General features: G+C 43.0%; 1 protein-coding gene and 1 pseudogene across 1 annotated transcript in view; one reads left to right on the top strand and one right to left on the bottom strand.

Annotated features, from left to right (window-relative positions):
• LOC145515800 (putative ATP-dependent RNA helicase DDX60) overlaps nucleotides 1-2,555 on the top strand; it is a 39,859-nt pseudogene extending 37,304 nt beyond the window's left edge.
• Nucleotides 2,556-3,798: 1,243 nt separating this feature from the next.
• The window catches only part of LOC145515790 (annexin A10), a 53,166-nt gene continuing 39,497 nt past the window's right edge, over nucleotides 3,799-17,467 (bottom strand). The window contains exons 8-13 of the mRNA XM_081517136.1: nucleotides 13,144-13,197; nucleotides 12,958-13,051; nucleotides 12,001-12,096; nucleotides 11,432-11,490; nucleotides 6,389-6,511; nucleotides 3,799-3,867 (exon numbers count right to left, since the gene is read on the bottom strand). Coding sequence (XP_081373262.1) covers nucleotides 3,799-3,867; nucleotides 6,389-6,511; nucleotides 11,432-11,490; nucleotides 12,001-12,096; nucleotides 12,958-13,051; nucleotides 13,144-13,197 — 495 coding nt within the window. The remainder of the gene's footprint in view (nucleotides 3,868-6,388; nucleotides 6,512-11,431; nucleotides 11,491-12,000; nucleotides 12,097-12,957; nucleotides 13,052-13,143; nucleotides 13,198-17,467) is intronic.

Genomic DNA, 17,467 nt, shown 5'->3' with positions numbered 1-17,467 from the left:
AGTCACTTTTTTTTTAGCCAAACAACTAGCCTCTTTTCTGATTCAGTCCATTTAAGGTTTTATTTTGTCTCTGGAAATGCCAACAATTCAGTGCTGATTTATCTTTTCCTCAGCTGTAGACTAAGAACACACCCAAACAAAGCACATTCCTTTTATGTTGCTGGCTCTCTTCTGTAGGTTAAACATGGGTGATGGGTTTCAGTTAATCAGAGACCTCGTGCTGGTCACTTGGGCCATGAGGTAGATACACCTCCCCGTGTCTGGGGTTCCTGTGACAGCTGCAGGTCGGTAAGCACAAACAGCCACAGTCGTAACAGTAACGCTCCGCTAGCACAGGATCTCAGTGAGTGAATTGTGTGAACACGAGGATGGCCATGTTGTGCTGGCATTTAAACAACTAAGTGACGCTTTTGACAGAAAACTTGGGAGCAAAGAAAGGCCCTGACTGTGTCCAGTTTTGCTGAGCCCTGGGCACCTGGGAAACACAGCTTGCCCGGATGCCCCCTCGTGTGTCGGGATGTGGTCACCACCCCTTCCCACATGGCTAAGATGACTTGTAGCGACTCCTCCTTACCCACAACCATCCTCAATATGCCCTCCAGACTCTTCTGCTTTGCCTCGTGTAGGATGAGCTGGGCTGATTTCCCCTGCTGACCAACCAGACAAACATTTGCTAGCTTGACCAGATATTAGGCTTTTCCGGTCCACCCTACAGGTCCCTGAACTATATAACCCACCTTCAGGCTCCTCCTAAAAGCTTCCTGGAATGGCCCAGATCTGTCCCCACCCAGCCCCTGTGAGGGTCACTGTTAGGTCAACGGTACCATCACACCACGTCCCTCACTCCCACACTGATCCTCTCCAGCCTAGTGTACTAACCCTGTGAACCGAAGCTGTTTCCTGCTGACCTTTGAGACCCTGCACACCCATGGTCAGTGTCTTCCCTTTGTGTTTGCCTCCTCCACTTACTGCGATAATATCTCCTTACCTAAGTCCAGAGGTTTTTTTCCCACACTATACCAAAGACACAAAAGATATTAGTTAGCTAAAGTATAAGTTTCACAATTCCTTGAACAATGTATATAAAGATGTCTTAAGGTAAAAAGTTTTTTTTCAAGTTTTTTTAATTAATTTTTTTATTGAAGGATAATTGCTTTACAGAATTTTGTTGTTTTCTGTCAAACCTCAACATGAATCAGCCATAGGTGTATATATATATATATATATATCCCCTCCCTTTTGAACCTCCCTTCCATCTCCCTCCCCACCCTACCCCTCTAGTCTGATACAGAGCCCCTGTTTGAATTTCCTGAGCCATACAGCAAATTCCCGTTGGCTACCTATTTTACCCATGGTAATGTAAGTTTCCATGTTACTCTTTCCATACATCTCACCCTCTCCTCCCCTCTCCCAATGTCCATAAGTCTATTTTCTATGTGTGTTTCTCCATTGCTGCCCTGTAAGTGAATTCTTCAGTACCATTTTTCTAGATTCCATTTATATGCATTAGAATATGATATTTATCTTGCTCTTTCTGACTTACTTCACTCTGTAAAATAGGTTCTCGGTTCATCCACCTCATTAGAACTGACTCAAATGCATTCCTTTTTTATGGCTGAGTAATATTCCATTGTGTATATGCGCCACAACTTCTTTATCCATTCATCTGTCGACGGACATCTAGGTTGCTTCCATGTTCTAGCTATTGTAAATAGTGCTGCAGTGAACAATGGGATACATGTGTCTTTTTCAATTTTGATTTCCTCAGGGTATATGCCTAGGAGTGTGATTGCTGGGTCACATGGTGGTTTTATTCCTAGTTTTTAAAGGAATCTCCATATTGTCTTCCATAGTGGCTGTGTCAATTTACATTCCCACCAACAGTGCAAGAGTGTTCCCTTTTCTCCACACCCTCTCCAGCATTTATTGTTTATAGACTTTTTGACGACCATTGTTTATAGACCATTTTGACTGGTGTGAGGTGATATCTCATTGTGGTTTTGATTTGCATTTCTCTAATGATGAGTGATGTTGAGCATCTTTTCATGTGTTTGTTAGCCATCTGTATGTCTTCTTTGGAGAAATGTCTGTTTAGGTCTGTTTCCCACTTTTTGATTGGACTGTTGTTTTTGTGGTATTGAGTTATATGAGCTGCTTGTATATTTTGGAAATCAATCCTTTGTCAGTTGTTTCATTTGTTATTATTTTCTCCCATAAGGTGGAAAGTTTTAAAGTTCTCATCAGGAATTCTAACAATATTTTTCTTCTAAGAGTTTTGGCTTGTATAACAGCTATGCTAAATGTCTCAAACAATTACTACTTTGGCTTGAAATGCTAATGATTTTTTTAAAAAATGGAAATAAAACCCAAGTTAAAATTATATAACATCATATGCATCAAGACAATCAGTTGAAGTCTTGACAGTAGTTTCAGAAGTCTAATTGTGAACTATTTCTACATGTCCTGCACCCTCCCCCCAGGCAGACGCCAGTTCTGAGCATGTGTACTACATCCCTGAGTCCAGAGGGGACCGGTCTCCCGGGACTGGGCTGTGAGCCTGGAAAGTGTGCTCCATGGGGAACAACGCACTCCTGTGAACATCACTTAGGTTTCTGCCTGCCTGTCCTCATCTCCCTTCTGGCCTTCCTCACCCGCTGCTTCCAGGGTCTCGTCTGTGTGCTCACCACCACCCCCGTGCCACTGTGTATCCTGGGACTGCACCCCTCTGTCGTGGGCTCACCCATCTCTGTCCCCGATTCTGTTCTTGGCTACACTGTGACTTCAAGCTCCATTCTCCCCAAATCTGACTCTGTGAGTACCTTTTCTCTGCTTCCCCTAGTTTACCAAATCTTTAGAAACCAAAGAGCTCGGCCTCACCGATGGTGCTAATCATGTGCTTGCTTCCAGAGAGATCTTGATGCTGCTGTTGAGCAGTGAAGATGGAAACCGGGAGCAAGGACTCCTCTGAAGCAGCTGGAGTAGGTGGTTGGTTCAACACCAACGCCAAGGAAAACAGTACCTGGGATAAGCTGCAGTCACTAGGGTGGCTGTCAAATACACACACGTGCCTGTTTTTATGTCTCTCACACATCTCAGCTTGACAAACATAAAGCTGGTTGCATTCTGCTGTTTTGTGTCTTTGTGGTGGTGGTTTAGTCCCTTCAGTTGTGTCCAACTCTTTGTGACCCCATGGACTGTAGCCCACCAGGCTCCTCTCTCCATGGGATTCTCCAGAGAAGAATACTGGAGTACGTTGCCATTCCCTTCTCCAGGGGATCTTCCTGACCCAGGGATTAAACCTGCATCTCTTGCATTTCATGCATTGCAGGCAGATTCTTTATCAAGTGAGCCTTATGTCTTTGCTTTCATTTAAAGGGGCTTTAAATGTTCACTTAGCTTTAGTTTGCCCAGAGTCTTGAATGGGGGAGGGGATGGCCACCCACCGGTTGTCCTGGTCACCCGCTGGGACAGACATAAGCCAACCCACTTCTTGTAGGAATTGATCCTTCACGTTAAGTAACATATATTTCAATACAATGATTTCCTTTATTATCCCAGTATACACAATTTAACAAATTGCTGGTTTAGATATGTGCAAATCCAATCCCGTATACTTTTATCAATAGGTTTTTCTTGAAGAACCTATTGATACTAATTATTCTTAAAATACTTTTAAAGAGAGAAAAGAAAATATGATTCTATAGTTTCGTAGTAATGCTACTAACAAGGCAAATTAATCACAACCTATATGTGACGTGTCTGTGAAGATGAGGGCATACTCCAGATTCTTCTTTTTACTTAGTAGTCATCAGCATCACCAGCACAGATGGCCAGCAGAGCCTTCTCATAATGCCCTGAAGCGAAATTCTGAAAAGGAGCAAATATAATGTATTTGAAACACAATGTCATAAAAAGAAGCATAATTCCTCTGAACTATACAATGAGACACCATGGGCCCTTAGCATCTCAAAAATTATTTATTTTTTCTATCCTGATGTAACATTGTCCTGGGGACTATTCCCAGTGGAGGTTATTGAAAAGTACTACCATGGTCACAGTCAGTAGTATGGGATTTATATAAAGCTGATGGAACCCTAGTGGTTTTTATTTATTTATTTATTTTTGGCTGTGCTTGGACTTCATTGTTGCATGTGGGCCTGAATATGTTTTTATAAAGAAGAATGCTTAGTAGTAGAATTAATTCTCCTCCTCACCTTTAGATAAAGACGTGTCCTAGTGTTACAAATTAGCATAGAGTCTAGAGGGCACACTGGACAACATATCTCAAATGGTTTAAAGATGTTTGTACTCATTAATGCAGTCATTATACTTCAAGAAGTCTATCCTAAGGAAATGATCAATTGATGATGAGCCCAAGGTTTGTGCTCCAAAACATATATCATTATATTCTGTACACTAATAAAAAAAAAAGATAATATATAATAATATAGGGCAGTTTATGCTCTTAACAACTTATACAGTGGGATCCATGATTTAAAGAAATATTTCTCTAAGTAGTAAAACTTTGATGTTTACATATACTTTTGAAAAGAAAACACATACAACAAAATTTCACTGTTGGTTATCTGTGGTGAACAATTTGTTATTGTTGCTCAGTTGCTCAGTCATGTCGAACTCTTTGCAACACTATGGACTGCAGCACGCCAGGCTTCCCTGTCCTTCACCATCTCTCAAGTTTGTTCAAACTCATGTGCATTGAGTCAGCAATGCCATCCAACCATCTCGTCCTCTGTTGTCCTCTTCTCCTGCCTTCAATTCTTCCCAGCATCAGGGTTTTTTCCAGTGAGTCAGTTCTTCGCGTCAAGTGGCCAAAGTATTGGAGCTTCAGTTTCAGCATCAGTCCTTCCAGTGAGTATTCAGGGTTGATTTCCTTTAGGATTGATTGGTTTGGTTTCCTTGCAGTCCGAGGGCCTCTCAAGAGTCTTCTCCAGCGCCACATTGGGGCAATTTAAATCCTTTTATCATCTTCTATAGTTTCTACATTGTTTTCAAAAATGATAGTAATATTAGTATTATAAAACTTATCTTTGTTAAAAGTCAACTCTCATGTTCATGTTCTCTTACACAGTTGTTACTTATAATTCACTGCTTTAAATGCACAAAGTTGAATTAATTATTTGTGAATATTAGTAGATTTTGAGGTGGCCATGGTTAACTGCTGTATAAACTGAGCTAGTCTGTTCATTGTGAAAATAAGTTATGCATTTCTCAGTGAGAAACGTTCATCTTCACTAAAGGTTTACGGCTTTGAAGGTGGATGCGAGAAGAGTTTTATCAGAGACAAAGGAGGAAGATGTCTCTTAAGTGCTCCAGTATTCCTTCCTCTGAAACCATCTCTACTTCCTGAGGCTTACGAGGTCTCCTGGCCCTCTGGCTGTCAAGTTTCTCCTGGATCTTTCAGTAAACTAAAGGGCTATTTTATGCAAGGGAAATTTTCAATGGAAACAATGTGGACACAATAACAGGAGTTGTTTAGTGGCTGAGTCATGTCCGACTCTTTCCAAACCCATGGACTGTAGCCTGCAAGGCTCCTCTGTTCATGGGATTTCCCAGGCAAGAATACTGGAGTGGATTGCCATTCCCTGCTCCAGGGGAATCTTCCCAGCTCAGGGATGGAACCCAGGTCTCCTGCTTGGCAGGTGGATTCTTTCCCACGGAGCCACCTGGGAAGCCCAGAGGACCCAGCTGTGCTCAAAATATACCTTAAGATACATTCCAGGCCCCTGTGCTTAGGTGCCATCTTGAAGTTCTTTATACATTTTTGAACCACGGGTCAAACATTTTCATTTTTCCACGGTGTCCCCAGGTTACATAGATGGGCCTCCATATGCTGAAAGTTCTTGGCTGGGCTTTATCAGGATCCAGGGTAGAGTCTACGTGTGTCAGAGTGAAGACCCCAGGCTGCAGACTTCGGAGTCATCGCATCAGCACCCTCCAGGGCTCATGGGTGCGCATGCGGAGGACATTACGGACCCACCACGCGCGGGAACCTGACAGGCTGCCCTCCCCTCTGGTGGCACACAGGCGGCTGATCTCAAGGTGCTCTGCAATGAACGTGCTCTGGTTGCAGAATGCAGACTTCTGGTGCTGGTGGTAAGGCCTCATCACACGATCAGGGGATGAATAGCGCTCATGACCAGACCACTGACTTGTGCTTAAAACACATCAAAGAGGATGAAGTGAGGTGAAGGGGTTTTCACACCTATTGATGCTCTCAGGCTGCCTGACACACTAAGGTAGACAACCCCTGTCGGAAGCTTGATGGAACTTTTTAGATTCCACCATGAAGTTATTTAAAGTTAGGCTCCGTTTCAGTTTCAAAAAGGATGAAATATGGGTGCAGGTAGATGACGAGTAGGAGACTTACCTTGATGTCTTGGAAAAGGGACTTCCCATATCTCTCTTTGTATCGCTTCCTTATGGTCATCAGGTCGATTTCACTTCTAGCGATTAGAATCCTGATCACGGTTTTATTATGGAAGCCAAAGTCCTAAGAGACACAGCCAAGTGGGGGTGAGCACCATGAGGAAACAGCACCTTAAAGACAGTCTGTCTGAAATGGACCCAGCCCTTTTCTGTGACCATGTGTCCTGTATTCCTCAGACCGTGGTGTCCCCACCCATGAGCGCTGACTCAGACTCTACCTCAGCTCTCTGACCACCCCTGTCCACGGTGCACACACAGTGAAGTGATCCGTCTCCTCTGCTTCTCCAATGCCCTGTCATCTCTATTTTCAGGGTCACAGCCTTGATACTGGCCCTTCTCATTTCACCTGGCTCTGAAATAAACTTCCCTTTTATTTTTATTTATTTTTTAAATGAATTTTTATTGGAGTATAGGTGATTTACAAGGTTAGTTTCAGGTGTACAGCAAAATGAATCAGTTATTCCAAAACCTAAGTTGCCCAGCCATATCTGACTCTGTGACCTCATGGACCATAGCCACCAGGCTCCTCTGTCCATGGGATTCTCCCGGCAAGAATACTGGAGTGGGTTGCCATTCCCACATCTACGGGAGGTCTTCCTGATTCAGAGATCGAACCTGGGTCTCTTGCATTGCAGGCAGATTTCTTACTGTCTGAGCCACAAGGGAAGCGCCCCTCTACACATATGTGTGTATACACACACACACACACACACACACACACACACACACACACACACACATATACATATATATATATATATATATATATCCACTCTTTTTTAGATTCTTTTCCCATATTATCATTACAGAATACTGAGCAGAGTTCCTTGTACTATATAGTAGGTACTTGCTGATTATCTATTTTATATATGTGTATATATTGATCTCAAACTCCTATATTTATCCCTCTCTTCTCTTACCCGCTGGTAACCATGAGTCTGTTTTCTACATCTGTGACTCTATAATTCTCCCTTTAAACCTGGCCAGCCTCCTCCTCATCTCCCAGATGCTGCATTTTAGGATGCAGATGTGATCATTTGCACTCTCTATGTAAACATTCTTCCCGGGTTGGGAGGTGGTCCCAGTTCTGGCTGATGAACCATTGGTATGTCTCTAAGATCACGGTTATGTTTTTTTAAATTAATTAATTTATTTTAATTGGAGGCTAATTACTTTACAATATTGTAGTGGTTTTGGCCATACATTGACATGAATCAGCCATGGGTGTACATGTGTTCCCCATCCTGAACCCCCCTTCCACCTCCCTTCCCATTCCATCCCTCTGGGTCGTCCCAGTGCACCAGCCCTGAGCACCCTGTCTCATGCATCGAACCTGACTGGCAATCTGTTTCACAAATGATAATATACATGTTTCAAATCATCCCACCCTCGCCTTCTCCCACAGAGTCCGAAAGATTGTTCTTTACATCTGTGTCTCTTTTGCTGTGTCATATATAGGGTCATTGTTACCATCTTTCTAAATTTCATATATATGTGTTAGTATATTGTATTGGTGTTTTTCTTTCTGAAGTTAAGTCAGAAAGAAAAATGATTACATTTTTATTTTATTGTCTGCTTATTGTGGTAAACTGTGCAAATAAGAATTCCAGGTATTTGAAATACTTGCTGATTTAACCTCCAGTATTGAAAAATACACAAAAATTAATTTCTGCATACTAGCTTCAGAAAGAATACCTCTGCACAAAGCAAGTTCAAATTGCCTGTTCAAATGGAGTGATGGTGACACCTAGTGGCCAGGACAGATCAGCTAATTTTTGAGGTATGAATGTTTTATGTATAGTAATAGTAGTGTTAGTCACTCAGTCAGTTAGTTGAGTCTCCCATGGACTGTGGCCCACCAGGCTCCTCTGTCCGTGGAATTCTCCAGGCAAGAATACTGGAGTGGGTTGCCATTCCCTTCTCCAGAGGATCTTTCTGACCCAGGGATCAAACCCAGGTCTCCTGCCTTGCAGGCAGATCCTTTACGTCTGAGCCTCAGGGAAGATCCAGTTTTATGTATAGGCTCCAGTATTCTTGAGTTTCCCTGGTGGCTTAGCTGGTAAAGAGGCCGCCTGCAATGCAGTAGACCTGAGTTTGATCCCTGGATTGGGAAGATCCCCTGGAGAAGGGAAAGGCTACCCACTCCAGTATTCTGACCTGGAGAATTCCGTGGACTGTATAGTCCCTGAGGTCACAAAGAGTCAGATATGACTGAGCAACTTTCATTTTTTTTCAGTGATCTGTCTGCCAATTCAGGAACCATGGGTTTGATCCCTGGGTTGGGAAGATCCCCTGGAGGAGGGCACGGCAAGCCACTCTAGTATTCTTTCTTGGAGAATCCCATGGACAGAGGAGCCTGGGGGTGCTGCAGTCCATAGGGTCAAAAACAGTCAGATGCAACTAAGCAGGCACGTACGCACATGCACTACTAACAAACTTTGCCATAAGTTGAAATGATGAAAATGAATGATTAACCAAGTTTCTGTATTTAAGTTGTGTGATTAGAGTACATTGGAGAAAATCAGAGATGCTTTCCTTAGTGAGGGCTGGTGAAAACAGCTCTCATCTGAGCTTGACACTAGAGGGTCCTGTGTTGACATGGTCCTGACTTGACGCGGTCCTGTGTATGAAATCTCTGATTGCTGGAACACAGGCCTCTCCTCAATACCCGTGACGGTGAGTACACACACCTTCCTTTTTGCACTGACACACCTCAGCAAAGTAGTTTTTATTTATTATTAGGGGGCTCTCACTTTGGGCATAATTGGAATCAGTAATGTGATTATCTTCCCAAGGTCACTCACGAGCAAAGCTTTACTCTTGTTGGAGAAAGAAGAGTTGAAGTCATCCAATGTACATACTAAGCCCTTTAGTCGTATCTGACTCCTTGCAAATCTATGGACTGGAGCCCACCAGGCTCCTCTGTCCCTGGGATTTTCCCAGTAAGAATAGTGGAGTGGATTGCCCTGGCCTCCTCCAGGGGATCTTCCCAACCCAGTGACTGAATCTGCACCTCCTTTGGCTCCTGCATGGCAGGTAGATTCTTTACTGCTGAGTCACAGGGTAGATCCAGTCACCCAGTTGTTCAGTTGCCCAGTTGTGTCTGACTCTTTGCGACCCCATGGACTGCAGCATGCCAGGCCTCCCTGTCCCTCATTATCTCCTGGAGCTTGCCCAAGTTCATGTCCATTGAGTCGGTGATGCCATCCAGCCATCTCATCCTCTGACACCCTCTTCTGCCTTCAATCTTTCCCAGCATCAGGGTCTTTTCCAATGAGTCATCTGGTTTGCATCAGATTACCAAAATACTGGAGCTTCAGCATCAGTCCTTCCAAAGAGTATTCGGGTTGATTTCTCTTAAGATAGACTGGTTTGATCTCCTTGCTCTCCAAGGGACTCTCAAGACTCTTCTCCAGCACCTCAGTTTGAAGGCATCAGTTCTTTGGTGTTCTGCCTTCTTTATGGTCCAGCTGTCACAACCATATGTGACCACTGGGAAGACCGTAGCCTTGACTGTATGGACCTTTGTCGGCAAAGTAATGTCTCTGCTTTTTGTTACATTGTCTAGGTTTGACATAGCCTTCCTGCCAAGAAGCAATCGTCTTCTGATTTCATGGCTGCAGTCACCATCCGCAGTGATTTTAGAGCCCAAGAAGAGGAAATCTGTCACTACTTCCACCTTTTCCAATGCAGTAATGGGGCTGGATGCCATGATCTTAGTTTTTTTTTCATACTTAGTCTTAAGCTGGCTCTTTCACTCTCCTCTTTCACCTTCATCAAGAGGCTGTTTAGTTCTGCCTCACTTTCTCCCATCAGGGTGGTATCATCGGCATATCTGAGGTTGTTGATGTTTCTCCCGCCTCTCTTGATTCCAGCTTGGAACTCATCCAGCCTGGCATTTCTCATGATGTACTCAGCGTATAGGTTAAACAAACAGGGTGACAGCAGACAGCCATTCCTTTCTCAAGTCACTCAATAGCCTTGCCCAATACACTTTTAGACAGATATTTAATCCAATCAGGTTTTCTTCTTGGAAATAGAATAACAAAGAAGCAGGGGACTGTGAGCATCATTCTTCCTCCTATGTTCTGAGGATACAGAGGTTCTTGTACATGAGAAAAAATACTGCACATAAGTATAAGTAAACAAATTATTCTTGATGGTTAGCATGTTACCCAAGATTTCTGGCTACCTCTAAGAAGCTGGTCTCTAAAAATCACTTGGAGGATAAAACGCTCTTTTAAAATTACTCTACTACTGAATTTTTTTAATGATTTTCATTGAGTTTTCAGGGCTGTGATGTGTATAACGATTTGCATCAGACCTTATCAGTTTCTCAATGTTTCATGCATGTTGTGGATGCAATATGCATCGTCTCGGGCATGTATGTATTTGTTTCTTTGAACATGAATGCACGAAAGGATGTGCAATTGACTAGCACCTGAAAGTAAAAAACATTTGTACTTAATTACAAATACAGCTTTAGAGTTTATTGTTGTCTGGCTGTTGCCTTTTAAGTGGTTTAAAAAACCACTATGTTGAAAAATAGTCATTTCTTACTGAAAGTTTATAGTGCTTTGACATTTCCTGCTTGACTCCACATGCTGTGTAATTGCCTGAGTGTGAGGTGGCAGGGATGGGGGCAGGGGGTGTCTTTGGAGCTGTGAAAGCATTTGGCCCTTCAGTTCCTTCAGATGCTAAAAAAATGCTGAAGCACACCTCCTGGGAGGAAAAGCACTAAGAAATCCTTCTTAGGCGCCTCCATTTGATACAGAAAGCAGAGCATTATTTTTACTTGACAGGTCTCATTTTGGTGTGTATGTAATATATCTTTTCACTTGAGCATATCTACTTTGAAGGGAATATATTGGCATACAAATTCAAAAATAGGAATCAATACTTAAATGATTGAAGTAAAAATAGTCCTTTGAGAAAGTATACATGACTTCTGGAGAAATAGTAAAAATATGTGGGTCATACTTACATGGATTGCACTATACAATCTGTAAGCAAAATAGGCTGGTTTGTCTCGAACACAGAGAACTAGGAAAAACCAGAGAGGAAAGAAGAAAGTTTGAGAGTGACAGTACGTATTTTTTTCAAAATTTGGGAAACGATGAGAATAATTTTTTTTTCCAGTTATAATCCTGGAAAAGTGATATTTTGAGAGTTCTCTGTGGGATCCCTCATTGTACACTATATTACAATGTCAACATTTCAAATAGTGGTAAAACCATAACCTCTTTACAAAGGAAGGAAATTAGCATGTATGTGATGAATTTAAAGATGTGAGATCCCAATGACCTGAGAAGTCAAGGTTTCCTACTATGAACACTGACAGCTCTTAGGAAGAGTATAGGTTCATGAAAGACATCAGCTTGCCATTGTATCAGGAGCTGATGTATTTTTTCTCTACAGAGAATGTAGAGAAATGTCTTGTTTAAATAATTAAATTCAAGAGAAACTAACTCAGTCACCTTAATTCAATTGAATGCATCTTTATGTCAATCAGAGCTAATCAGCACTTGATGTATCAAATAAATTATTACTCACCAATTGCTACTAGCAGCTCTTGAAAGTATCCATCGTAACATTCATTAATGGCATCTACTATGTCTTGCCCAGAAATATTTTGAAATTCCTGGAAAACTTTAACAAATTGATTCAAAGGAGATTTTTATGAATATTATAAATTTAAAATGTAGGTATTGATTTGACTGCTTATACACAGAAAGGCAAATAAAGTGTAGGTATGTGCAAATAAGTGTTGGGTTGGAGTGGGCCACCTTTTAAATTATTATGGACTTCTGTGTATTATGGATAGTAGAAAAAAAACAAAAAAAGTATTGTAAAACAATAAGAGAAACAGGGACTTCCCTGGTGGTCCAGTGGCTAGGTCTCCAGCTTCCACTGCACGGGATATGGGTTTGATCCCTGGTCAGGGAAGTAAGATCCCTCATGCCACGTGGTTCGGCCAAAAAAAAAAAAACAATTAGAAAATAAGAGAAATAGAAAGGTATCCAGCAGTTTGGGGAAAGCCAAAGAAAGCACCTTTAGAACCAACAAGGCAGCTTCACGTGAATCACAACTTCAATAACAATGACCTTGGTTCCTTCCAGACTTATCAACCTGTGTTCAGCATATTCTGTTTAAGATAACACGTGATGCACTGAATGGGACACAGCTGATATATGTAAGTGATGGCTTACAAAACCAGAGATGGCTTTCAAAGGTTTAGTATTGAAAGGTTGTTGTTGTTCAGTCACTAAGTCGTGTCCAACTCTTTGCAACCCCATGACCTGCTATAATTCAGTTACTGGCAGAATAAAATTCTACAGAAACTTCCTTCCTTAGCAGTATTAATAGATGAAGCATGTCTGTACAAACATAATCTAAAAAGGTGCCTTGAGAGAACAAGCTTTCCTCTATTTGTAACACCCCCTTCCCCCAATTACCTACTTGCTTGTTACTGCATAATGGGAGAGTAGCTATAAAGAAGGAGGACCTTACCCAGGCACAGCTGCTGGTAGCTCTTGTTACACAGCATCGCTTGCAGAAGCATTTTGTGTTCCCCTGTCCTCTGCTGGCAGGCCTCCCACAGCACCTGAAACGCCGCAGGGCCGCCTGGTAGCACCGCAGCCCTGGGCTGGCCCCACAAAGTCCCCCACAGTTGCCCTGGGTGCTGCTTCTAGTTACCATCGCATCTTGAGTGGCCGTGGCTGGGTCTGTGTATCCTTCCTCCCTGGTTCCCTGGGGAACAAGCACAGATTTCCCTTGTAAGTGTTCTTTGTTTTTAAATTGGAGCGTAGTTGATTTTTCATCCTGTTCACGTTCATGGGGTTCTTGCAGCAAGACTCCTGGAGTGGTTTGCCATTCCCTCCTCCAGGGACCACATTTTGTCAGAACTCTCCACTGTCATCCGTCCATGAAGCTCCAATAGTTTGGCCACCTGATGTGAAGAGCCAACTCATTGGAAAAGACCCTGATGCTGGGAAACATTCAGGGCAGGATGAGAATGGGGTGACAGAGGATGAGATGGTTGGGTGGCATCACCAACTCAATGGACATGAGTTTGAGCAAACTCTGGGAGACAGTGAAGGACAGGGGACCCTGGTGTGCTACAGTTTGTGGGGTTGCAAAGTGTTGGACACAACAAAGCAACTGAACAACAACAATAGTTGGTTTACAGTGTTGTGTTAGTTTCTGCTGTATAGCAGAGTGAACCAGCCATATGTATACGTATATCACTCCCTCTTGAACATAGGATAACTGGGTGACAAACCTTTGAATCACCAAACACACTGGAGATTCCTAAGAAAGTGCTATCACTAGTTAGAGTTAGTCTACATTTCTTGGATACTTTATAAAATGCTGGTCTTTTAAAAAATGTGGGTACTTTTCGTTTTTTCTTTGCAGCTGAGGTAATCTTTCAAAGGAGTTGATGAGCTTTTCACTTTGCCAACCCTCTGAGCAGTATCTTCTCCTCCCTCCAAACAGTGTCTGCTGCCTGGCTGGCTGGTAGAGACAGGATTTAATGTTGTCAGAAGGAAAATGCACAAAGAAAGCATGAGTTAATACTGGACCTCTGACTCAGAACATCACACATAGGCAGCAGGAAAATAATCATGAAATCCAGATTTTGTGCAGTGAGAAGAGAGCATTTTGTACATTTGTTTCACTCCTGCCTCTTTATCATATAAGGAAAGAACAGACCTGGCCAAGCTGACCTAAGAGGGCATTTCGAACAGGAGGGAAGGAGGGCTCACCAGTGCAAGGTCCTCTGATCCCTGGGGGTCATGAGGACACAGAGGAAAGAGAGGGGGAGAGGCATGTGATGACCCAGTTTATCTCACGCTTCCTTTGGGAGATCTGAAGGAAACATGCTTTCTGAGCTTTGCAGGAACATTGAGTACCCTGTCTTTTGCTCTGTTGTTTTTCGGACTCTGCAAATGAACTCAGTGACACCAGACAGGGCAGGGGGCCCTGAAGACACCTCTCTGCATTATCTCCATCCGGGAGTCCCATGAAGGATCCCAGCTCTCTCACCCACTCCCGCTGGAGAACCCTGACTGCTGGCTGAGCGCACACAGGGGAGCCTGACAGGAGGAGGGGCTTATGGCCGCGGCGGGTAGACCCTTCCGAAAGCCCAGGGCCGCGAGGCAGACCACAGTGGCTGGAACCGTGTGGAGGACACAGGTGGACATGACGGGATTCTCCAGTGACAGCAAAGGTGAGGCCAGACCATCATGAGAGGTTACCTGCTTCTGACCAAACTGAAACCGAGAAAGGGCGATACATTAACCAGCTGAGGCTCATCTTCTCAGTGGAATTTGCTCTGACAGCTGTGGCACATCTTAACTGACTCATCATCCCCTCCCCTGCTGTATTCTTCATCAGCTAACATGCTGGGAAATGCACTGATTTATTAGAATCTCCCCACTAACACGCAAGCTTCTTAAGACTAGGGTCTTTGCCTCTTTTGATAATTCCCAGTCGTCCTTGGCACACTGAAGGCTTTTGATGAATACTCACTGAATCAATACTACACAAAGGGAGGAAAGATAAAGAAATACCTTCGATGTCACAGAAGTTAAACATCAGTTAGTAGAGATGGGAAGATTTTCTGGATCACTGAAGTGTTTTTAGTGATTTCCCATCACAGAATGTAGCTAAGTTGTGAGAAATATTTAAGAATTTTGTGCAATTCTGTGCATCTGATTTTTTTTTTGAGAGAGAAGAATTTTGGACATTTACCTTGAAATGGGGCCCATATGTGTACTCTTTTGTGCAATTAATTCCCAAAAGCACTTTAAGCAGATGGGTAGATTAAGGAAATGTGAATCAACTAATGTGTGATGTAGCTTTTCCCACCAAGCAGATTTGGTCACATAAAAAGCCTAAGTTAAGACAGTAACCTGTTATGTGATGCAAATGCCAGAGAAATGGCATAAACAGGCATTTGGGTTAGGAATAGAATAAACTCATGACAGGAAGAAATTAAGGGGGTTCAAATCTAGCCAGAAGTGTCTGGAGCAAGCACAGTGGCTGCAGCTGGTCCCGGGGGCTGCAGGTAGGGGGTCCCGTGAGGCCCTAGGGCAGGTGCCTGTGGAACAGCACAGGGGGGCTCCTGGCAGATGCCCCTCTTCCTCTCTGTGGAGACACTTGTCATCTGTGTGTGATCATGCATGCAGATTAATTAACCTGTAAGTGACTAATTCTTCATCATTTGACAGATAATTACATCTCCTATAAGTCTGGTTTAATAAAAGCAGAGCAGAGGAAGTGCTGTCAGTTCAGTGATTGGCATTCATTTTCAAGGAGAATGTGTTCTGGTCGAGTGGTTTGCTTATTAGAAATAGCCCTGTTGGAAAATTCCTTGTAGATTAAGTAAAAGCTCTTCTTTCCCAGAAACTATGACAATATTTTAAACACTTCACGTTTCATGAATACCTTCAAGCTTCCAATCCCTACTCTCTATTAATTCACAAAAAACCTCAAGTGTGTCTGAATGCCCATGGACAGTCTTTCCTTTGATTCTGAAGGTGAAGATGCAGAGGGAGGAGGGGGATGTGATTATAACTGTTGGAGAATTTTAGAACATGGGCACAGGGAGGGAACAGAGAGAAGAATGGTTTCATGATCCTTAATTTATGGAGTACATCTCTGGAAACTCAAGAAAGCAGAATGATAAACCCAAGGACACACAGTGACTTATAGCACAATTGAGAGGAAAAGATACGTAGATCATACCTGCTTGTTTTACAAACAGTATCTGTCATCTCTCCTTCTACTTTCTACCTCTCTACATTCTATCATCATGTATCTAAGGAATCTAATATATCTATCTACCTATCATCTATATTTCTGTTTTGTACCTATCATCATCTATTTTATTGGGCTCCAAAATCACTGCAGATGGTGACTGCAGCCAAGCAATTAAAAGACGCTTCCTCCTTGGAAGAAAAGCTATGACAAACCTAGATAGCATATTAAAAACCAGAGACATTACTTCGCTGACAAAGGTCCATAGAGTCAAAGGTATGGTTTTTCCAGTAGTCATGTATGCATGTGAGAGTTGGCCCATAAAGAAGGCTGAGGGCTGAAGAACTGATGCTTTTGAACTGTGGTGTTGGAGAAGACTCTTGAGAGTCCCTTGGACTGCAAGGAGATCAAACCAGTCAATCCTAAAGGAAATCAGTCCTGAATATTCATTGGAAGGACTGATACTGAAGCTGAAACTCCAATACTTTGGCCACCTGATGCGAAGAAACGACTCATTGAAAAAGACCCTGATGCTGGGAAAGATTGAAGATAGGAGGAGAAGGGAACGACAGAGGATGAGATGGTTGGATGGCATCACCGACTCAATGGACATGGGTTTGAGTAAACTCTGAGAGCTGGTGATGGACAGGGAGGCCTGGCGTGCTGCAGTCCATGGGGTCACACAGAGTCAGACATGACTGAGCGACTGAACTGAACTGATTCATTGGAAGGACTGATGCTGAAGCTGAAGCTCCAACATTTTGGTTACCTGATGTGAAGATCTGACTCATTGGAAAAGACCCTGATGCTGGGAAAGATTGAAGGCAGGAGGAGAAGGGGACAACAGAGGATGAGATGGCTGGATGGCATCACCGACTCAATGGACATGGGTTTGAGCATGAGTCTATCTTCTCTCTATCATTTACCATCGATCATCATCCATCTAAGGAATCCATCTGATCTATTTGTCTGTCTATCATCTATCTATAGAGAGAGCTTGGGGCAGAGAGAACAAGGATCCCAGCTGGGGGGAGAGGAGGGTCTTGGTACTGTGACAGCCCCCTCAGTTATCTGGTTGTTTCCGTTGTCTCAATTATTATCAACTCTCAGTTTCACAAACCTGTAGGATGCAATTCCATTTCCTTTCTGTGAGATATCCAGACAGATTCTCTGGCATGGGGTGCACCAGAGATCGTGGTCAGCAGACATGCTGGACTTCTTCAGTTCCCTAACTCACTTTTCATATTTTTCCAGTCCT

This window comes from Giraffa tippelskirchi, chromosome 1, assembly GCF_054371585.1.
Source record: "Giraffa tippelskirchi isolate mGirTip1 chromosome 1, T2T-mGirTip1v1.2.pri, whole genome shotgun sequence".
Lineage (NCBI taxonomy): Eukaryota > Metazoa > Chordata > Mammalia > Artiodactyla > Giraffidae > Giraffa > Giraffa tippelskirchi.
The sequence above is the reverse complement of the archived record's forward strand: the minus strand, read 5'-3'. Positions and strand labels throughout refer to the sequence as shown.